General features: G+C 39.8%; 1 protein-coding gene across 10 annotated transcripts in view; it reads left to right on the top strand.

Annotated features, from left to right (window-relative positions):
• TRIM2 (tripartite motif containing 2) overlaps positions 1–12805 on the top strand; it is a 159771-nt gene extending 146966 nt beyond the window's left edge. For 9 of the 10 annotated variants that reach the window (XM_058721132.1, XM_058721134.1, XM_058721125.1 and 6 more), the window contains 4 exons: positions 1893–2073; positions 3116–3186; positions 7478–7618; positions 12129–12805. In XM_058721132.1, coding sequence (XP_058577115.1) covers positions 1893–2073; positions 3116–3186; positions 7478–7618; positions 12129–12281 — 546 coding nt within the window. In that variant the 3' untranslated portion in view covers positions 12282–12805. The remainder of the gene's footprint in view (positions 1–1892; positions 2074–3115; positions 3187–7477; positions 7619–12128) is intronic. The other variant, XM_058721127.1, reaches the window with a different exon arrangement.
• The last annotated feature ends 11163 nt before the right edge of the window (positions 12806–23968 follow it).

Here is a 23968-nt window from a genome sequence, read left to right as displayed (position 1 = left end):
CTATCAGGCAGCACTAATATATAGAGAGAAAATAAGGGGACTAAAACAGAACCTAGGGTAATGAAATTATTTTGGAATTAAAAATTTTAATTTAAAAAGTAATACATGCAAATAGGTATTTGATGCTAAGGGCACCTGGGTGACTTAGTTGGTTAAGCATCTGACTTCAGCTCAGGTAATAACCTCGCAGTTCGTGAGTTCAAGCCCCGCATTGGTCTCTCACTGACAGTGCAGAGCCTGCTTGGGATTCTCTCTCTCCCCCCCTCTACCACTTGCACACACACACACACACACACACACACACTCTCTCTCTCTCTCTCTCTCTCTCTCTCTCTCTCTCTCTCTCTCTCTCTAGCAACAAACCTTTAAAAAAGTATTTAAAATAACCCTACAGATGAGTATAAAATGAAAAGAGTTTCTCCTACCACCACTAATATCAATGGTTTCTTACTGGTTTCTTGCAGGAATATGTATGTATACATATATAAACACATTTCATTCAGGTGGGCTCAGACTATACTCACTGTTCAGTACCTTGCTTTGTTTAATAATATATCTGAGAAAGCATTTATAAAGACACGTAGAGATCTACTTGACTCTCTAAGCCTCTGTGGTTCGTGCATCCCCCTCACCAGGCGCTCTTTCCGGCTGCTTCCTCACCTTGGGTGCTCCTTCTCCTTCCTTGTCTATAGTGACCTGTTGCATTAAGTTTTTGTTCTCTATGGCTTCTAGGATAGCCTATTTGAATTCTCTCAGATTTACCAAACACTCAATACCAGGCACATTAAACAGGACCCAGTGAACGTGTTTGTCTCTGCAGTATGACTGAGACATCCTCCAGGAGAGGGGCTGGTCTTACTTGTCTGTGTCTACTCAGTGCCTGGAGTCATTAGCCACACAGTGGGTGCTCTATCACCCACCAAATGTTTGCAGAATTAGTAAATAAATGGGTGAATGAGTAAAGTACTTTATAATGGAGCTATAAATGGAAGGATATGAGATAAGCATCTCCTAGCAAACAGGCATTTATATAGTCTACTCAGAAAAATGAGTAAGACTTCAAATGCATATGGTATGTGCTTGATAGAAATCTCATGCTTTTCTCCCATTTTAAAATACTGAAAACTGGAACCATTCAATCATCAGGGTTACCCGAAATAATGCTAGACTTTTAAAATTAATGTATTCGGCTAATACTTGTTGACTACCTGGTTAGGCACCAAGAAGTATGCTGGGTCTGAGTACACAGTAGTAGACAAAACAGACATAACTCCTGCCTCCATGGAACTTAACACTGGTAAAGTTCAATGGCAGATTCTTGGCAGTTTTGATATTATGATCTACAATAACGATGATGATGGCTTCCCTTTAATGACTGCTTAATATGTGCTATACTCTACACTAAGCACTTCTTTATCTACATTGTTTTACTTAGTACCTATCCCAAAAATGCCTTTGGAAGTTACTAAAGGTTTTTTTTTTTTTTTTTTTTTTTTTTTACATTTTTAAATATATAAGGAATCTGAAGCTTAAGGAAATCAAATCCATTTGTGCTATACCAGATGTGTCTAAAACAGGCGACAGGCATAGAACAGCCTTCCTACTCCTGACCCAGTGATCTTTTGCCACACCGCACTGCATCTTTACAAGGGAACTGTGACCCCAGTTAAGGGGATTCTAGAACATTCTTGGTGGTGATCCTCTTAAAAAGTAAGGATTTCACATAAATCTTAGTAGCAGATAATGGATGTGACAAAAACAGGACATCATTGTGACAAATGAGTAGCTGTGCACCCCCATTTGAAGGTTCAAGGAAGTGTTTACTAAAACAGGTGTCTGTCTTCATGTTCTGTAGTGTTTTAAACTTCATTTTCTGTACTTGTTTCTAACAGACAAAAATCGGATCAGGAAAGTTGATGGGGCCCAAAGGAGTCTCGGTGGACCGCAACGGGCACATCATTGTGGTGGACAACAAGGCGTGCTGCGTGTTTATTTTCCAGCCAAATGGGAAAATAGTCACCAGGTTTGGTAGCCGAGGAAATGGGGACAGGCAGTTTGCAGGTACACTCGATGGTAATATGTAAACCCCCTTTTTTACGCTTCTTCTGCTCACATTTGCATGATGTTGGAGCATGTGGAAGATGCCTCAATCCCCAGTGTGTTTTCCGGCTTTAGGAAAGATACTGGGGATAAATCTAAGCAAAAGCATGATGAGATGCTTCTCAATTACTCCGCCAGCAGTAAGTTGAACTGCGGTCCGTGTGTGGTTTTTATTGACAGCAGTTTACAGCTCAGAAGTCAAATCTTTGAATATTAAGTAAAACATAAAATTTAAAATAAAAATGTTTGAGGAACAGTGGAGTAACTCCAATTTCTACCTAGCTGTAGCTTTGTATAAGAAAGAGCTTCGGAATGAGAATTTTTTTCACCTTTCTAGATGATGGTAAGAGAGCAGGACTTTAGAAAATTTGCTGAGTACAGGAAGGGCAGTTCTGTTACTCCTCTTTCTGGTGTACCACTTTGCAAGCACAGGCTGACTTAGTTTTTAACATCTGCAAGAAGAGGCTGAAAACGGTATATTAAATTTTCTTTTTGAAAGGATGCTTTCGGCATTTGACAATAATTTGCATAATCATTTTTGTGCTTTGTCTCCAGTTCTGCCAGGTTCTGAATGTCACCCCAAATTACAAAATATGGGTTTCTGCTCTACTTTTTAAAAAAACATTACATATGGGCGTCTTTTTTCCCAGTACCAAGACTCCCCACATCCTTCCTAAAGGGACTAACATGTACTCAGAGAAGCTGGCAGATGTGACTTTCAGATGGTGCTGCAGAGAATGAATTCTGATGCTTATTGCTCGTTCCGCTTCGATAGGGCTGCTGGCACTCTTAGCTTGATGTAGAAGAAGCCAGAGTAGACAGTCCTGAGTGTAGAATGATAGAGGACCTATGCCATCTAGAGCCAGAGTTCTAGCCGAATGATCTTTCAAGAACCGAGGCTATAATTCTTTGTTCTTTCTTCAAGAACTAATATGTTGAATTTTGTAACTGCTACGTTGTTGTAATCAGTTTTATTGTTAACAGTAGTCACATATGTTTTTCATCTTTATTGCAGGTCCCCATTTTGCAGCTGTAAATAGCAATAATGAGATTATTGTTACAGATTTCCATAATCATTCTGTCAAGGTACTATAAACACACCAATTATTGTTCACTTTTAAGTGCTGTTATTGAGAAATCAGTCTGAGAGAAAATAATGTAATACTCCGGGATGAACCTGAAAGAGTACATTTTGCTTCTCCCTAAAGATGCAGGTTTTAATTTGGACCCACAGAGTTGGGAGAGTCAGAAAGTCAAACAAACTGTGGTGGCGACAAGTTTTTTAATTTGAAATAGCTATAAATGGAGAGGACTTAAAAATTAAATTTGAAAAAGCAGTTGCTTGAACTTAGAGAGGCAGAACTTTCCAAAACTTAATATTTTGCCTCTATTCAATACATCAAAACAAGATCACTTTTTCAATTATCTGCATCATAAGGCCTTTCAAACAAAAGTAGATATCCGAACTCCGCTAATATCTAAAATCTGTGCAGATTTTGTGAGGGAAATAGCCCTACTATACATTCCTATAGATGTTTCATACTTTAGAGAATGCTTTCGCACACTTGGTGTTCCCCAGAATACAGTGCCCCTTCCCCTCCACCAAGCAGTGTAGTACATCTTTCTTACTAGGTGTAGGGGGAAGAAAGATTTGAGATTTATTATGAGCAAATCAGGACATCCAGAAATGAAAACAAATTTGTGACTTACTGAAACGAGAAAATGTTTAATTACATTCTAGACCGCGGTTCCTAAGGTGAGGTGCGTGTTCCACTGAAGGCACGCCAGGTGGCCCTGGGCAGTGCACTGGCAGACATTTTTTTTTTTTTTTAACTTTATTTATTTTTGAGACAGGGAGAGACAGAGCATGAACAGGGGAGGGTCAGAGAGAGGGAGACACAGAATCTGAAACAGGCTCCAGGCTCTGAGCTGTCAGCACAGAGCCCGACGCGGGGCTCGAACTCACAGACCGCGAGATCGTGACCTGAGCCAAAGTCAGCCGCTTAACCGACTGAGCCACCCAGGCGCCCCAGACATTTTCATTTTAAGAGTCATGTGTTTATTTTTAGGGTTACCCTCTGTTTACATCAAGTGGTACTGGTTTGCACTTACAGAAGTGATACAAAGTTTTCCTTGTAAGTAAATTCGTTAAAATTTTTTAAGGTGAGGCCTTTTTAAAGGAAGGGTAAGAAGGAAACAGCATAGGTGGCGTATGCCAGTGACTAAAGTTTGCGCTTAGAGACAACCATCGGGCAACCAAAGTTGTCAGTGTTGGTGACTGGAATAGCTATGTAGGGATAGGATTTCAACACCCAAAGGCACTCTCTCTCCTGAGTCCATCACCGCTTCATTTCCCCCAGGTTGTCCCAAAAGATACATTTAACCCAAGTAAATGGAATGGTTTTGAGCTTTTTTTGGTGGATGCAAAGTGTAGGGCACAGTGGGCCTGCCCCTGATGGGGCAGGAAGAGGGGAAAGGATGCCCACCATTGCTTGCTTCTCAGGCTGCTTCCTGCCACGTTGTGTCTCTGGAGTTGCTGCCATAGTGGGGGAGCTCATTCCCCACTCCCCTACCTCCCTCAGTGTCTGTAAGCTGCAAATTCTCTCTCTCTACAGGAGGTGTCTTGGTAAACGGAAGAGGACGTTGGGAAGAGTAGTGCTGGGGAGGAGGAAAACAGCAAAGAGGCAGAAGGGACTGGGCTCTGGACTGCCCCTGCCCCCCCCCCCCCGGGGGGTGCTGTAACAGTCCTGTGTGATGAGCTTAACGATAACATAGGCTGTCCTCAGACTTCCTATCCTTCACTCACTTAATAGGGGAATCATTTAACTACAGGGCATTTAACCAGAAGATAACTCATATGGATCAGCAAAGGCCAGCAAACGCCTGGTATAGATGCTGCCCACCCCCACCGGAAGACAGTCCTATTAATCAAGTTGCTCTTTTCTACTAAGCGCAACTGTGGCCTCAGAGCCTTTCCGTCCCAGTGCTCCAGGCAGCCTCTATGAATCAACTGGCATTGGTATGTGGGAGGACTCCTAGTTACCAGCCCTGGCTGACAATGTAGAAGGAAATAAGACATATGTAAGTAATCAAAATGCAAGGCAGATAGCGATAAATTATTATTTTAATATAGGTACATATAAAGTTCTATAAGTATCCGGAAGAAAACAAAGAGCAGATTTCTGTAACTAAGACCATCAGGGAAGACTTCCAAGTGGAGGTGGTATTTGAGGTGAGCAGAATTTTGAAATCAGGAAAGGATTATCATCCAAGTGATAAAAACTTGCGATAAAAACTTGTATGAAAAGCAAAGCTGTAAAAACTATTTCAGCTCATGCATCCGCCTCTTAATATGTTTTCATCTGAATAATTTATAAGCAATTAAATGACATTTTAGGTGGGAAAAATAGAAACTACAAGAAATTTGTAATTATTAAGATTCTGAAAACTCTTCAAGTGTTCAGTACAGCAGAGGTAGATTATTTTACTAATTTGAACTCAGTTTCCCTCTTATTTAAGAAAACCAGTGTTTTTTCTCTTCTGTTTGGCAGCTGTTGCCATATAGCTTTTATGGAATAGTTGGGCTTTTGTTTCCCCTGTGACACGTGGCAGTTAGCAGTGGTTCTGGATTCAATTCATTTCTCTCTTGGTAAATGTAAAAACTGTGCCTATAGGTCAGGGCTAACAAATGGTCTAGTTCTTTAGCCACTTTCAGTGTGTATTTTGTTTTCATTGCAAAACAACTAAATTTGGCATTCTGCATCATTACAAAATGGGGCAGAAGCATTTGTGTTTTTTGCAGTAGGCCAAGGAAAACACACCTTTTCAGAGAAATAAATACAAACAAACAAAAAGATTATTGGTAGGACTTATTAAGGGAAAAGATCAGAGAGTAATAAATTGTGTCCTCACCAGCATACAAACAGTTTCATTGGCCTTTAAAACAAGAACGTTCTGTGTGAAAGGAGATAAAAGGAGTCAGGAAAGATTTTTAAAAAATAATCTTAGCCAAAGCTAGTTCTTGTCTTGTCCTTTCCAAAGAACCAAAGAGGTAGCTTGCTTAGCTGGCAAGTTATGTAATTAATTCAAGAAGGAGTCATGATTCTTTTTCTTTATCTTAAAGGGAGTTTAGCCTTTAGAGATGGTTTGTCTCCCTTTGCTTCTCCAATGTACATAACTAAAAGAAAGAGAGTCATTTTAATCTTTCATGATCACAGAGATGGCAGTAGGAGAATCTGTAAAAGGCCCTGAGATCATTCTCAAATTAGGTCTGCACTCGGGTATGGTGAACTCCCACTGTTCCACGTTTCCGGAACCCTTACTCTCATGGCTTTGCATGTAAAACGTTTTGATTTGTTAATGGGTCCTTCAACATATGTTGGCTGCATCATAATGGAAGCTTAAAATAATATCCTGGAGATATTTCACAGCCATTAAATACCATCTGAATCATCAAGATAAAATTATGCTTACTGTAGTCTTACAAATAACCACATAATGACAATTTATTTCTCTCCAAATCAATAATCTGTATTTGATACATGTATTTTAACACTCCATTAGTAAGAATATTTAATTAACCACAACAAGCTATTGCTTGTCTAGATCATATATTAGAGAATTTGCTGAAGAGTTCTGTGTACCTCCCCAACTTCTCTCAGCCCGCTCCCCTCAGTATGCTCCATCCATCAAAGCCTTAGAGTCATATAATCTATTTTAACTAAATATATATTCTGAAAAAAATATATTAAAAAGCCCTTCTATTATTCCTCACCTGTGCCATACACACACACACACACACGCACACACACACACACACACACACACACACACACACACATTTTCCCTTATATTCCCTTATAAGTGTGAAGTCTAACTTGCTCTTTCTCACGTTGACTTTGTAAAATGGTAATAAATTCTGAGCACCCAGCCTAACAAAAAGCTCCATGGTCCTGATACAACTTTGATCATCCCTCCTGTTAGAAATAGTAATATTTCTGTTCTTGAAATTTAGCTATTTATTCAAAGGCAGGAATAATAATACTGTTGAAAATTATAGCTCCACTTTCTTATCCTGCCTTATATTCCTATATATTTTATAATTTATAACAAAAGTATTTTTCATATAAGTACTCAATAACCAGATAGGAGCTAGAACTAAGAACTGATTTAACAAATGATAAATCAAATTTACATAGTAAATTGGGGAACCATAAGTAATACGGGGGTCTACTTTGTAAATTTTTTTTCTTTTTTTTTAGAATGCCTTAACTCATAATAAAAAATCTGCTCAGATACGTATTTTTTTTTAAAACCCGTAATGTTGGCTCAACTATTTTTAGTTTAAAATAAAATCATTTAAAAATATCTCATACAGGTGTTTAATCAGGAGGGAGAATTCATGTTGAAGTTTGGCTCAAATGGAGAAGGAAATGGGCAGTTTAATGCTCCAACAGGTGTAGCAGTGGATTCAAATGGAAACATCATTGTAGCAGATTGGGGAAACAGCAGGATCCAGGTAAACTCATGTAATGCTAATGTATTTGTTTAGAGTGACGGGTGTTTGTTGAAAGTGAAGAATTGGCTGTCTCCCAACTGGGATGTTTTCCATTGTTCATTGGTTAGGTTTTCATAGACCGTCTCAGGAGAAGTGCTAAACTAAGGTGGAGGAGAGGTGGAGTAGAAGGTGGAGGAGAAAAACATCAACAGGTTACCAGAGTGAAAACCTCTGAATTGGGAATTTTTAACACAAAAGTGTTTGTGGATAGAACTCAAGAGGTCCATCCATTGAACAAAAATATATTACTGTTTTTACTAGCTTCCAACTAAAAACTCATTTTCTTTAATTATGAATATAGGCAACAATCACCGTAGTTTTAGGAACACCTATAACTTTGTCACCAAGAGGAATCATGGTTGCAGAGGTCTTGAATTGTCATATATGCTCATCACCCTTTCAGAACCAGTCAGTGTTACATGACAATTTAGAGGAGATAGATCCATCACCATTTCTTGTTATTTAATGTGTTGGTTTAAAAAGCACACATTTTGGGGCGCCTGCGTGGCTCAGTTGGTTGAGCGTCCGACTTCAGCTCAGGTCACGATCTTGCAGCTCGTGAGTTCGAGCCCCGCGTCAGGCTCTGTGCTGACAGCTCAGAACCTGGAGCCTGTTTCAGATTCTGCGTCTCCCTCTCTGTCTGTCCCGACCCACTCGCATTCTGTCTCTGTCTCTCTCAGAAATAAATACACATTAAGAAAATTAAAAAAATAATAAAAATAAAAAAATAAAAAGCACACATATTACTATATCGCAGTTTTGTACAATTTTGATAACTATGTTTTGATAATGATTGTTTTCCTTTATAATCCCATGTATTTTGTTGTATGCATTTAAAAACATTATTCTGCTGAATAACCTGAGTCAAAGAGGAAGTCCCAAGGAAAAATTTAAAATATACTGGCCTGAATGAAAGTACAAATATAGTGTATCAAAGTTTGTGGTGTACAGCTAAGAGGGTCCTGAGAGGAAGATTTTTCCCCCAGCTTTATTGCGATATAATTGGCATATATATTGTGTAAGTTTAAGGTGTGTAATATGATTTGATACACTTATATATTGCAAAATGATCACCACCATAGCTTTAGCCAATACCTCTGTCACCGTCACGTTACTACCATTTCTTTTTTGTGGTGAGAACATTTAGATCTCCTCTCTTAGCAAAACTTTCAAGTATATAAAATTGTTTTATTAACTATAATCACCATACAATGCATTAGGTCCCCAGAACTTATTCATCTTCTAACTGGAAGTTTATACCCTTTGACCACCTTCTCCCCATTTCCCCCACTCTCCAGCCCTGGCAACCACCATTCTACATGAGAGGGAACTTACTGGCACTAAGTGCTTACATTAGAAAGTCAGAAATCACGAATCCCAGCTCCTACCTCAAAAAAGCCAGAAGTAGAGGAGCAGAACAGCGTGAAAGCAAACAGGCGGGAGGAAATAGTGCAGGTAGGATCAGAAATCAGTGTAGTGCAAGGCAAACAATAGAGAAGAGCAGTGAAACAGAAAGGTGGTTCCTTGCAATGATCAATAAGATGGCAGACCTCTAACGAGACCGCTAAAGGAAAAGACACAAAGTGCTAATATCATCACAGACTCCGCAGGCATATGGAAGTTCTGTGAACTCTACATGTGCATTTTTGACAATTTAGATGAAATGGACCAATTTCTCAAAAAGTACAAATTCCACAACTCACTCAATATAAAATAAATAACCTGAATACCCCAACAACTGTTAAGGAAATGTAGTTAATAATTTTAAAACTCCCCAAAAATAAATCTCTAGACTCGAATGGTGTTAACGGGAGTATTCTGCCAAACTAGGTGAAAGGTACACAGAATTTCTCTGTACTATCCTTGGAACTTCCTATGAATCTATAATTATTTCAAAATTAAAAGTGAACAAAAACATTTTAGATTTTATTTTTTTAACATTTATTTATTTTTGAGACAGAGAGAGACAGAGCATGAATGGGGGAGGGGCAGAGAGAGAGGGAGACACAGAATTGGAAGCAGGCTCCAGGCTCTGAGCCATCAGCCCAGAGCCCGACGCGGGGCTCGAACTCACGGACGGCGAGATCGTGACCTGAGCTGAAGTCGGACGCTTAACCTACTGAGCCACCCAGGCGCCCCTAAAACATTTTAAATATAATAATGAATTTAAATATATTTTCATGGTTTAGGATTAATGGTGTCATGATGGCATTTGCCATTTTAATTGGGTATAAAAAATAATAAAAGTGGTTACATTCTGGAAAAAAAGAATTAAAACATTATTTGGAGGTCTGTAGTTGTTTCCAGACAAAAAAAGTAGATTTTTCTCTAAATTAAGAACAAAGGTTTTGAATCCCCAGACTAAGAAAGACTATTCTTTTCTCAATTTCTCTGTATAGACACCCAGAAGGATCTAAACATACATGTGCAGACAGGGTTATTCATCCTTGCCAATATGGCCCTGTGCCGAATTTCTGAGACCTCAGAATGCACGGGTTAAATCAGGTAGCATCCAGGTGTCTTTGTGAAGACAGTAGTATTTAGCCGTTTGAATGTGATACTGGTATTACTTCCCAGAAAAAGGACTGAGACTATAAATGCTTTTATTTCTCCATTATATTTATCTTGCTTAATTATGCTAATGTACATCTACATTTGAAAGAGCTATTCTATTGTGTTGGAAAGCTAGAAGCCAGACTGGGAACCAAGTTTACAAAGCAGTTCTATAGACTACAGGTGCTTAGCTGTTTGTATTGTGGCCCTCCTAGCACCTGCCTAGTCACACTGCCTTGTGAAACACCTATGGGCCAAACAGAACGATCAAAAGAAACCAGTCTGGGCCTTGTGAAAGAAAAATGTTCCTTGTATTTCATCATGGCAGAAGCTTCTAGCTCAAAAGAAGACTACTTCATATCCAGATGTACATGTTGTGGGGCACCTGGCTGGCTGAGTTGGTAGAGTGTGTGAATCTTGATCTCAGGGTTGTGAGTTTGAGCCCCACACTGGGTGTAGAGATGACTTAAAAACAAAATATTCTAAAAAACCCACAAATGTACATGTTGAGTTATTGACTTCTTATAACTCCTTCTTTTCTGAAAAGGAAAAAATGGGGGTGGCTGGGTGACTCAGTCGGTTAAGCATATGACTTGGGCTTAGGTCATGATCTCAGGGTTCATGGGTTCAAGCCCTACATCGGGCTCTGTGCTGACAGCTCAGAGCCTGGAGCCTGCTTCGGATTCTGTGTCTCCGTCTCTCTCTGCCCCTTCCCACTCGCGCGTGCTTGCTTTCTCTCAAAAATAAATAAACATTTAAAAAAAAATGAAAAGGGGGCGCCTGGGTGGCTCAGTCAGTTGAGCGTCTGACTTCGGCTCAGGTCATGATCTCGAGGTCTGTGAGTCTGAGCCCCGTGTCAGGCTTTGTGCTGACAGCTCAGAGCCTGGAGCCTGCTTTGGATTCTGTGTCTCCCTCTCTCTCTGCCCCTCCACCCACTCATGCGCTGTCTCTCTCTCTCTCTGTCAAAAATAAATAAACATTAAAAATTTTTTCTAATAAATAAAAGAGGTTAGAGTATGAGAGAGAGCCAAAGCATAAGAGACTCTTTTTTTTTTTTTTTTTTTTTTTTAACATTTCTTTATTTTTGAGAGACAGAGAGCACAAGTTGGGGAGGGGCAGAGATGAAAGGAGACACAGAATCCAAAGCAGGCTCCAGGCTCCAAGCTGTCAGCACAGAGCCCGATGTGGGGCTCGAACTCACCAACCGTGAGATCATGACCTGAGCCGAGGTCGGACACCTAACCGACTGAGCCACCCAGGCGCCCCTAGACTCTTAAAAACTGAGAACAAACTGAGGGTTGATGGCAGGTGGGAGGGAGGGAAGGGTAGGTGATGGGCATTGAAGAGGGCATCTTTTGGGATGAGCACTGGGTGTTGTATGGAAACTAATTTGACAATCAATTTCATATAATAAAAAATAAAAAAAAATTTTTTTCTAATAAATAAATTTTTAAAAAATGAAAAGGTAAAAAAGATCTTTATTTTCTCATTGTATATTGTGACTCAGAACCATTCCTTTGTGGTCAGTGGCTGATTTTTCTGTCTTATGATTGGGGATAAAAGGGATGTGAGGCTGGAAGTGTGGAAAATGAAGGCTGAGAGTAGGAGACAAGGGTCCTTCATTTTCAGGCACCGCTGAAGACTATTCCCCTCAAACTGACCACTGTTAAGAATGTAAATGAGGTCTGGTGGCCAATGGCATGCTCCTTGTCAGTGACTCTGAGGGATAGAGAGTGAAAGGAGGAAAAGCAAGGTAAGTGGAGTGAAGGATCGGATATATGATCATTACCTAAACAAACCTGTTGGGTTACACGCATGCTTTTGTATTGACAATATTAGCATTAAGGGTTTTCTAACTCCTGTTTCATCATATTACTATAACTTTTCCTGTAACACTCTGACTTTATATTTTTTACAGGTTTTTGATGGAAGTGGATCATTTTTGTCCTACATTAACACATCTGCTGACCCACTGTATGGCCCCCAGGGCCTGGCCCTGACTTCAGATGGTCACGTTGTGGTTGCAGACTCTGGAAACCACTGTTTCAAGGTCTACCGGTACTTACAGTAGTGGTGGGCAGATGGACCCCCCTCTCCCAAAGGTCTTGCACTATGAACTGGAAGGGATTTCTCAACGCGGGACCAGATTACACTAGACTTTTCATGCTAGAAGGAAGCATTGGCGAACTTTCCAAGGTGATTTCTGAATGTAACAATTTCCTTAAAAACTGCATATCTGATTTCTGTAATTCGCCTTTAGGGTTTGAAAGAAGGAAATCCCTTCTACTGAATCTTTGGAAAACGCAGCGTTTCACACCTGTGAACTATGGCTTCTAGGACAGGGATTTATGTAGTTGAACTGATTTTGCAAATCAAACAAGCACTAAAAAAAACCTAGAATATTTAAAGGTGTTTGTTAATCCCGTGAATGGTAGCTTTTATGCAGAGCCTCCAAAAACAAAACAAAAAACAAAACAAAAACAGAATCTGTTGTACTTTATTTAACTTCAGTTACAAGACCCGGGGGATCTTCTAACCTCACTTTTACAGTCGGTCTTAACTCATGTGACATTTTTTTGGTTATCATTAACTACATGTAAATTAGGAGAAAATAAGACTGTCTTGCAAAACCCTCCCAGGTGTGATTAGGCAGGCCTCTTGCCCATCCTTTCTGGGTTAGATCAAAGATCCTTTTTGTGTGTTCTCACCTTTTCTCTCCTGCTCCCCTTATATCAAAAAACAGAGTCCATTTTCAGGGAAACCTGAAATTCCTAATGCTTTAAAAAGCATATTGCAATAGCAATGCTACCTTTTGGTAAACAAACAGCCCCCCTCAACTCCAGATTAGTGCACTGGCATGTAATCAAGAAAAAGTCCGTCACATTTTATGTGCCATGTTCTCACGTGTCTCTCCCCTTCCACTTCACGAAAGCGAAAGCTTTACCTCCTGCAAAATGTCAGCACATGTAGTAGGACGCCAGTGTCCTAGGACAGAGAGCCATAAGTAGCCCTTTGGAGGACGGATGGTGTCAACCAAAGGCATGTGATTGATTAATGGTTTCCCCTTAGAAAGCAAGTGTTACCAAAGTCGTGTTATCTCGAAAGCATTACAGGTAAGGGCATGTTACGGTTATTTATCATTGTCTAATGAATAGTAGAGGCATTAAAGGACTATGTATACATGATTAGGGTAAGGTAGAATGTATCATATATATATATATATATATATAGCTGAACCTTTGGTGTATTGAAATAGGCAGCACTCTGAAAGACAGAAGCATCGTCCAGCACATCCCTTTACTGAGCAGTTTAAAGCCGTCCCTAGTAGAGCAAGCCCTAAAACAGGTATAATTTTCACCATTTTCCAGGAATGATGGTATTGGCTGACTTTTAGTCAGAAAATGGCCTTCTGTGCTTTCAAAAGCAAAAACAAAACGAAAACAGGTTGAAAGAAAAGGAAACGTTGAACTTTAGTTACTTTTAATTTAAACGAAGTATAAATGGGTTTTGAGAAATGTGACGGAAAATTTAGTCAATCGTTAATCTGTCTTTGATACTGTAAGGTAAGACGTGGTCTGTTTCCACTGTTTAATTTTCTACTCAGTTCTACCAAATAGGATGTCATGCTTGGCATCTTTGATATGACTTTGGGATCTTTTTCACTGAAAGCACCTTAGAACTGTACTATAAGAAAACATTTCCCATATGTATAATTATATGTGATGTTCATTGCTTAATTTACAACCCAGTCATTCTCTTAAATATAGGACTTTTTTAAATTTAGAAGGGAAATCTAGCTACTTCCAATTGTCTGTCAAATTTATTATGCCCAAATCAACCTCTCAAAAAAAATGTTTTCAGGAAGATTTACATTTAGGTTTAGAATTTCTTTTTCTTTTTTCTTTTTTTTTTTAGTTAGGTAGAGTTTTCAAAATATTTGAGACTGTGATAAAGTTATAAAATTCAATAGCATTTTCGGATGTTAAATAAAATACTGTTTCCTAACATCAGCGAACTAAGTCTTTGAATTCAAACACTCGTATTTAATGAGTGCTTACTAGGTGCCAGGCACTATTTTAGGCACTGGGGATACAGCAATAGACAAAAGAGACAAAAATCCCTGCCTGCTTGGAGCTTACACTCTAGGGAGGGAATTTCATTTTGCCCTTTACTAACATTCTGCATAAAAGATAAGCTAGGCCTTTGATAGGTCCCAGACCGTTTAAAAGAAAACCTTTTAAATTTGTTAAAATAACTTCTGTGTGTTTTCACAAGTAAAAGTGGCTTCCTGTTTAGATTCTGTCACAGGCTATTGGTCTTAAGACTAGTTGACTTAAAAGTGTTTTTTGCACAACATTGAAATTATACTTGTGAATTTAGAAATTAACTAGCCGTCCTACCATATCGGGCTGGGTATCTCAATAATATATTGAATATGAGGCTATTTTTTTTTTTAAATCTGTCAATATTGGCACAAATTGGAATGGAAGAATAGATAGTTTGATTCAGACTTGTTCCACTATCTGTTACTAAAACACATGTTGTGGGCACTCTAAGAAACACTGTATTTTCCCCTCCAAAATATATAATCATGTATGGTAAAGTGTAGATAACATTTCACATTTGGATACATATTAGCATTTACTGTATTTCTTGATGAGCATATTTGAGGAGGGAAAGTGCTGCTGATAAGATAGAGTAGACAAGATTTACATGAAATTTTGTCACATTCTCTGGAAAATGGTTTCTGGTAAACTGAGAAGGATATTAAAATAAGTGATTTTTTTTTTTCCTGAGCTATCATTATTGTTTGATTTCTCTTTGTCAAGTGTACAGAACCTGTCATACGTTCATGATAAGTAGCACTGAGAAATTACCCATTCAAATGTCCCCTGGGCACTTATGGCAGAATATTGCCAGTTTGAATGTAAAGGTCAGTGACAATGCATTCCCTCCAAAACAGACCTCCCCTGCTGGGCTTGGGGGACATGGTGACCTGGCCATCCAGAAACACATGAATAAAAAGCCTTTATGACTGTTCACCATTTTTTAAAATGGTACTTAGTATCTTGATCAAACTTTAGTCTCCAGTAACTAAACAAATCCCCAAGTTTCCTTATTTTAATTTACTCTTTGACTAGATTTGAGACAAATAAATACTACAGGTCCATGCAACCAGAACACAGTTGCTTCTACTACTAAATATACAGGGTATGTCCTCACATGAAGTTGGCTGGAATAGCAGTATAGTAGCAAGTGTCTATGGATCCTTAACGTGGAAGGATTCACATAAATGCTTTGCTTATACCTACCGAGTTAATTGGAGGAAATAGCAAATAAGTATTAGGGAATGTGCAGATTACTTCAAAAGGGAAAAACCTTTTTGTACATTTGGACTCTATAGTATCCTCCCTATTCACCAGCTTCTGGAAAGGGAGGAGCATTTTTAGTTTATAATTTAACAACAAGACATTTCCAGGTAGGAGAAAATTGAAGCTGTTTGCTTGAGAACATCATCTAATTTTGCTTAAAATTGAAAGTCGTAATACTGTTGCATTCTGTAAATGTTGCAGGGTTTTAAACTTTACAATTATTTTAATATTTTTGATAACTAGGAATCTAGTATTGCCATAAAGGAAACTAAGTGCCCATTAAAGATTTGTTTGGTATAAATAAATGATTTTTTTGTTTTGTTTTAAATGACAGTAAGCTACAAATCATGATGTTAATCTTAAACTTTCTGAAGATGAACTGTGTGGCAGTGATTGTGTGGTCTGTTTGTGGAGAATGTATGAAAGCTATTAATATTCTAAAATAGATTAATAAATTGGCTATGTTGTCCCAATGAATGTACAGCACGTCCATTAACTTTCAAAAGCAACACAGCCTTAAACTCAATGCTTTTGCTTTATGACATGGGAATGTTCTGTCATCAACAGAGTGTATTCTTGTAATGGAATTCTTTATATCATTTTCAATTCTATAGCCTTTCAATCCTATGTATGAGTATAAAGGATTTCTGCTTCCTTTGTTTCTTTTTAAATTTTGTACATTCCATCTTTTTAGGTCTGTTTCATACGTTTTGTGTATAGAACACTAAGTCTTGCGCGCTCTGACATTGATACTGATATATTCTCATTTGTTCTTTTATGAATCGAAATGCTGACTGCCTATTTAAAGAAAAGAATGAACGCTGTGCATCAAAGTGTTTGTATGTCCGTAGCTACATATGTACCACAGTATTTTGGATGCTTTAGTCTAAATAAAACTTTAAATTAATTCTGTCTTGAAACATAGGAGAAACAAGATTCATGTGTATACCTTTACCATGCACAAAATCTCAAATCATTATAATAAAGCTTGTTTTCTCCATTTCCAGGGTGAATGTTTATGTGTTGTTTGCTTTTTTAGTAAAGGGAAATGAAGGAATGTTCTACAATACGGGGAAGATATCAATACCTCAAACAAACTGTTTATAAAAGTGAGAAAAGCATAGTGAAATTTTTGTTGTTTACGATGCTAATAATCAGGTGAGCATTTAGGATGTATCTTAAGCAGGAATTTGGAAAATCATGACATGTATGTCTAGCAAATATATTTAGAAGTCCAAATAGACCCAAAGCAATATGCTTATAATCCTTAAAGAATCACAGGACAGACCTTCTGGCATCAGGGTGGTCACATTTCTAGGGGGTGAAGAACTAGAAAGGGACCTCGCTGCAAATATTGTCTTTAGGTTCCAAAATTTAATTAAAATAAAATTCATTACAATAAAAGGTTTTTTTAGAGGTTAGGGGTTTATTTATTCATTTATTTTTAAAATATTTTATTTATTTTTGAGATAGAGATAACACGAGCAGGGGATAGGCAGAGAGAGAGGGGGACAGAGGATCCAAAGTGAGCTCCATGCTGAGAGCAGACAGCCTGATGTGGGGCTCAAACTCACCAACTTCGAGATATAACCTGAGCTGAAGTTGGACACTTAACTGACTGAACCACCTAGGCTCCCCTACAATACAATTTTTTATATTCCATCAAGCTAATGGCCAAGCATTTCAAGCAGTACTCACAACATCTAAAGATTACGTCCAGACAGGCCTCTGGAGGCTTGGTTGTAAAGGAACCTGATGATAAATGTACAAATAATAGGGTATCACTATGTCATATCCTTCCAAAGAAGATAGTTTCAACTGGCTTGCTTTCTTTCTTTCTTTCTTTCTTTCTTTCTTTCTTTCTTTCTTTCTTTCTTTCTTTCTTTTTTTTTTTTAACGTTTATTTATTTTTGAGAGAGAGAGAGACAGAGTGTGAGTGGGGGAGGGGCAGAGGGGGAGGGAGACAGAATCCAAAGCAGGTTCCAGGCTCTGAGCTGTCAGCACGGAGCCTGAAGTAGGGCTCGAACCCACAGACTGTGAGATCATGACCCGAGCCAAAGTCGGAAGCTGAACTGACTGAGCCAGCCAGGTGCCCTGGCTTTCATAAATCGAATAAAATTTACATTGGTCTCTATTCATAAAGTCAAAGTTGTCATTTTAATACTGCTAACCTATAGGTCAGGTATCTTCCCCACAAGACTTAAGGACAGATAAGCTCTCAACTTGAGTGGTGTATGGGTTTGATATTTGATCTTTTGTTCTCCTATAACGGACTCTTGTCTTTCTTCATTAATTATAAATAAGTCATCGCCTTACATATATATGCATAGAACTTTTTTATTTATAGGCGTTTTGATTTTTCATTTAGTCTGGAATACTAAAATTTTCTTTTGAATATCCTTTGTGAACAATGGAGGGACACAACAAAAATTGTTTTGTTTTTTTGGAGGGTTAAAAAAACCTCTAATAGTTTGTAACTCTATAAGAGGAGACTGAGTCAGTCTTGGAAGGACAGATGAAATAGAAATGAGAAAAAGGCCAAACATGTAACTGCGGATATTGGTTTTATTTAATCCTGCGTCCATTCTTCACTTATTTTTTCTTTAAACCAAGCAGGCACCACTGCCATCATGGGCCATTTGGAGATTTTCAGATGCAGAGAGTATGGCATTCCTGATAAAAGCCAGTTGTCCCACGTTTAAGCATCTCTCAAATTATCCTTTGAGAACTCATTTCCCATAAAGCCAGCTGCACTCCTTTCCAGAGCAGCCAAGTTCGACTAAAGCTGCAGTGTATTATTTACCCTAAGTGAAGAGGCAGGAAGGGCAAATGATATTCTATCCTCTACCCCACGCTACTGCCTTTTTTTGTTGTTGCTGTCATTGGACAAATGTCTAAGCACTTGTGATACACCAGGGTTTAAGGTAGGTGTAAGGGATATAAAGATGAGGTAAAGCCTGTGGCCTCTAAGAGCTTGCAGTTTGGTTAGTGAACCAGGCCAGGTAATTATAATACCATGAGCTGCTTTTATATGCATTCGTTAGCAAATATTTACTGAGTCTAGTATGTTCTAGCCACTAGGGAACAGCAGCAAACTAAAAGGTCCCTATTCTCATGGAGCTTTAATTCTACTGGAATGAAACTTACATGAATGTGTGTGTGTGTGTGTGTGTGTGTGTGTGTATTCATGTTCAGTGTGTGTGTATATATATATACACATATATGTGTGTGTGTACATGTGTGAAGATATACATAATATATAATGGCTGGCTACATAATTTGTGGGGGCTGATGCAAAATGAAAATGCAGGAACCCTCCTTCAAAAAGAATGTAAAAGGCTTTTTCCTTTTTTCTGTGGCCTCTTGACCTGTGGTGGTGGTTTTTATTTGCTATTTAATGTCCTGCTCCCTGGGGCATAAGGATACTTGATGGCTAAGTAGAGACCCTCATGGGCACCTAGGACCCCACACCATGACTCAGACTTCCCCATGGCTTGGGCCCCAGCCTCCTGCCAGGAATGGAGGGTGGCAGGGGTCACTGGATGGGGCTGAGGGAACTGGCAGGTAAGAACTTGCCCCAGAGGAAGGCAGAGGGCTGGTGTTGCCGCCGGACCACTTATGAGCCAACACTTGGTAAAAGATGGCGAGAGAGCATGAGATGTCCAGGAAAGAACAAGTAGTTCAATGTCGTGAGGCCACAGAATGCTCAAGAAGAAATGAGGAGAAATGAGACTGGGCTACAAAAGGAGTAAGTTCCTTACTGTGCCTGTTCTCCCAGATGGAATGATTAGAAACTATGATACAGAGCAAATTAAGGTAAGAGCCATAAGAGAAGTGTTAATAAAACACAAGGGAAGTTCTGAGTTATCACATGATTCATGGGCACAATCCTGCTTTATGCCACATAATTATAAATAACAGTCCCTTTCGTTCTCAGATGTGCCCGTTTGGATGATAAATTGTATACTTACTCTACACCAGTGTTTCTCAACCTTTTTTCCATTATCATCCCCCTAAGGAGATCTCTTATACATTTTTTCCTAATCTCCCCTATCCCCACTCCATGAAATGTTACTACCAGAGATGTACCATGTATCTGTTTGTGTACTATAGCCCTTTGGAGAGCCACAGACCATCTGAGATTTTTCCAGCTTCCAGGAGCCCTCGTTGAAACCGATGCTCTGCAAAAATGATACAATAGCATTGTCATTTTTAACTCAGGGGATGTGGGATGACTGAGAAGTTGATAACGGTGACTATTTCTTGGGGCACCTGGGTGGCTCAGTCGGTTGGGCATCCGACTCTTGGTTTCGACTCAGGTCATGATCTCTCAGTTCGTGAGTTCGAGCCCCACATCAGGCTGTCTGCTGTCATTGCAGAGCCCACTTTGGATCCTCTGCCCCCCCATCCCTCCCCCACTTATGCACTCTCTTTTTCTCTCAAAAATAAACATTAAAAAAATTTTTTTAATGTTGACTATTTCTTATTTGAAATGTTCTCCTTTCACGGTTTTTTATTCTCCTTCTTTTCCTACCTTGTAGACTTTTCCCTCTGTCTTTTCCAAATTACTTTCTTTTCCTGCTTCCTTAATAAGAAGTTTCTTCTAGAGGTCATGCTTTTCAGAATTTCAAGGAAGGGCCATGAGAAGGTTATCTTCAGGTTGGAGTATATTTCCTGAGAAAGCAAGGGAACCGGAGACAGGAGAATGTGTCTCTTCTCCTTGGTGGTGTCGTTCTGAGGTCTGGTATTCTAAAATGGGTGCACATCTGGAATCTCAGAGAAGTGTAACTACAATTCAGGGCCATTTAGGATACAGCTACTGTTCAATGAGTAACCCACTCTATGTGCACTTAGTACTCATCTTTCCCAAGAGAAGACCCAATTGAGTCAATTTGTCACTGTCCAAAGCTACCTTGGCCACCTCAAAGGCAAGGGGCTTGCTCTATGTTCACCCTGTACACTCTGCCTTTGGCACGAGCGCCTAGCCCTGGTCTAGTCAGGCATGGCCCAGATGGCAGAGAGTTCGTTAGATGGAATGGCAAGAACCACACCTGTGTGTAGCAAGAATGCCGGGGGTTTAAAGACAGAATGTCTTTAAACGCCAAGGGCCTGGAAGGCACCTAGAGAGTCAGAGTGTCCTCTCCAGTGGAGTTCTGTCCTCAGATCCCATCTCTCCTGTGTTCTTTCCTTCCACAAAGGAGATTTAAAAGATTTTTAAATACCCACACAGAGAAGTGCACACATGTTTAGTGGTTTTGCTCCTTTCGCATCTCACCCTTGCTGCCTCCTCACTCCCAAATAAATTACCAGCACGTCTTTGTCTCAAGCTCTGTTTTGGCGGAAATTCAGGGGATTCTGGTTTTCCAGGTTCCCAGTCTAGAAGAGGGGTTGTGACAGGTGGGCACATCTCTTTGGCCCTGCAGATTCCTTGCCTGTGGGGAGGGTTGTGGCTGGAGTAAGGGCAACAGGTCCCTCTGTAGAGCAGGGTCTTGGGGAAGGGTGCTGAGATGGGAGAGCAGTTCTGACTAAAACAAACCCCTTACTGGTGTGACCTGTCTGGTTCATCTTCACACACTTTGCAGGCAGCAGATAAAGTAAAAAGAATGAACTTAATGTATGCTTAAGGATTTTGTAAAACACAAATTTGGACAATAAACAAATGCCATCTGGGTACAAAAACAGATGCTAGATGGTGGATACGGGATCCAAAGTCATGGGTTCCTCTCAGATGCTGCAAATATTTATCTACCATACTTAAATAAGCCTGTATACTACATCTGCCTGCTCCATAATATTACAAAACTTGGGGTATCTCTAGACATCATTAAAAGATAAACTGAGGCATATTAAAGATTTTAGGAGTCTGAGCAAAATCAGTTCTAATCAAGCAGTGCCAAACCGGAAGTGGGTAGGACTGCTCTGGCGACAGGAGCCCGCGGAATGACTTACATAGAGTACAGAACCAAAGGAATTATTCGATTCACTAAAGCTTAAAGTCTTGTTGTCTGATGCAATTGTCGTTAGTGTTCTGATTTCCTAACCTCAGGGCATTTACAGGCTTAGATTTGGGTTTGCCCTTGTAGTCTGCCGCAGCATTAGAGCCACACAATAGAGTCTAATGGCTTCCTTGTTTAATTTAACACATCCGAATGGTATATATGATAATTTCAAATTTTTATTGGTAAGGATAATGAATGGGAAAGCATTACCCAATACAAATAAGATTAAAAAAATTTTTTTTTGCTAACATTTATTTATTTTTTGAGAGTCAGAGAGAGACAGAGCACGAGCAGGGGAGGTGCAGAGAGAGGGAGACACAGAATCAGAAGCAGGCTCCAGGCTCTGAGCTGTGAGCACGGAGCCCAATGCGGGGCTTGAACCCACAAACTGTGAGATCATGACCTGAGCCGAAGTCAGTCACCCAACTGACCGAGCCACCCAGGTGCCCCAATAATTAAGATCTTAATAAAGTAAAGTATCCTTTGATTTTTCAACTGAAAACTATATCCAGTTATCCCCAAGTCAATGAAGAGACGGTGTTCTTAAATACCTCGTACATTTATTTGATACACATTTATTGAGTGTTGACCATCTGTTGGGCACTGTGCTAGGTCTTAGTGACACCAAGATCGTTGGCTTAACCTCTGCCACAGAAAGGAGTTTGATGTTACAGGGAAGCTGTCCAAGAAAACAGTTACAGAATGAATGTGGAGTGCTATGATAAAATTGCAGATTGCTGGGGCGCCTGGGTGGCTCAGTTGGTTTAGCGTCCGACTTCGGCTCAGGTCATGATCTCACAGTCTGTGAGTTCGAGGCCCGCGTCGGCTCTGTGCTGACAGCTGAGAGCCTGGAGCCTGCTTCGGATTCTGTGTCTCCCTCTCTCTCTGACCCTCCCCCGTTCATGCTCTGTCTCTCCCTGTCTCAAAAATAAATAAACGTTAAAAAAAATTTTTTTAAAAATTGCAGATTGCTATAGCATACCGCGGAAGACCCTCTATCTGCTTGTGCCTTGGGAGAGGGGAAGCACGGAAAAAGATTCCTGAAGCGAATCCTGTCAGATCTCCCAGACATATGAGCTATCTAAAGGGAGATTAGAATAAGCCAAATGGAAAAAGGCCATTCCTGTTGGAGGGAAGAGGTATGGCAGTTCGAGAGCCAAGTAAGGCAACTCTTCCCACAAGCATCACCTTTATGGTTTTTGTCAAATCTATATATCACCAGTGCAATTACTTCATATTTTCTTAAATATCATTTTTGTTTTTTTGACATACCTACTTCATCCAAATCTAGAGAAATGCATGAGAACTCTGGAGTATAATGTGCTACTTATACTTTTTCTAGTACATATTAAAACATGTATTAAATGGCTACCCATTTACTATTTTTAAATCATCTCATGTACCATCAATCATATGGTATCCTAACACACCCTAGGGAAAACTAAATTAATGGAACTCTAAGCAACCAATATAACCCTTCCCTTGCTTATGTTTCTTTTCTTTTTCTTTCTTTCTTTCTTTCTTTCTTTCTTTCTTTTTTTAGTGCTTACTTATTTATTTTGAGAGAGAGAGAGAGAGAGAGAGTGTGAACAGGGATAGGGCAGAGAGAAGGAGATAGAGAGAGAATCCAATGCATGCTCAGATCTCGAACCCACAAACTGTGAGATCATGACCTGAGTGGAGATCAAGAGTCAGAAACATAACCCACTGAACCACTCAGGTGCCCCTTGCTTCTGTTTCTTAAAAAGAAGTTTTTTTTTAATGTTTATTATTTAAAAAAAAAATTGTTTTAACGTTTATTTATTTTTGAGACAGAGAGAGACAAAGCATGAACAGGGGAGGGTCAGAGAGAGAGAGAGAGAGAGAGAGAGAGGGAGACACAGAATCTGAAACAGGCTCCAAGCTCTGAGCTGTCAGCACAGAGCCTGACGCAGGGCTCGAACTCGCGGACCGCGAGATCATGACCTGGGCTGAAGTCGGCCGCTTAACCAACTGAGCCACCCAGGCACCCTTATTTTTTTAAAAAATTTATTTATTATTGAGAGACAGAGACACTGAGCATGAGCAGGGGAGAGGCAGAGAGAGGGGAAGACACAGAATCTGAATCAGGCTTCAGGATCTGCTGTTAGCACAGAGGCTGATGAGGGGCTCGAACTCACAAACCACGAGATCGTGACCTGAGCCGAAGTCCGTTGCTCAACCAACTGAGCCACCCAGGCGCCCCTGTTTATTTATTTTTGAGAGAGACAGAGACAGAATGCGAGTGGGGTAGGGGCAGAGAGAGATGGAGACACAGGATCCGAAGCAGGCTCCAGGCTCTGAGCTGTCAGCACAGAGCCCGACGCAGGGCTTGAACTCACGAGCTGCGAGATCATGACCTGAGCCCA

The sequence above is a fragment of the Neofelis nebulosa genome, chromosome 3 (genome assembly GCF_028018385.1).
Source record: "Neofelis nebulosa isolate mNeoNeb1 chromosome 3, mNeoNeb1.pri, whole genome shotgun sequence".
Taxonomy (NCBI): Eukaryota; Metazoa; Chordata; class Mammalia; order Carnivora; family Felidae; genus Neofelis; species Neofelis nebulosa.
This window is presented reverse-complemented; position numbering and strand designations above follow the sequence as displayed.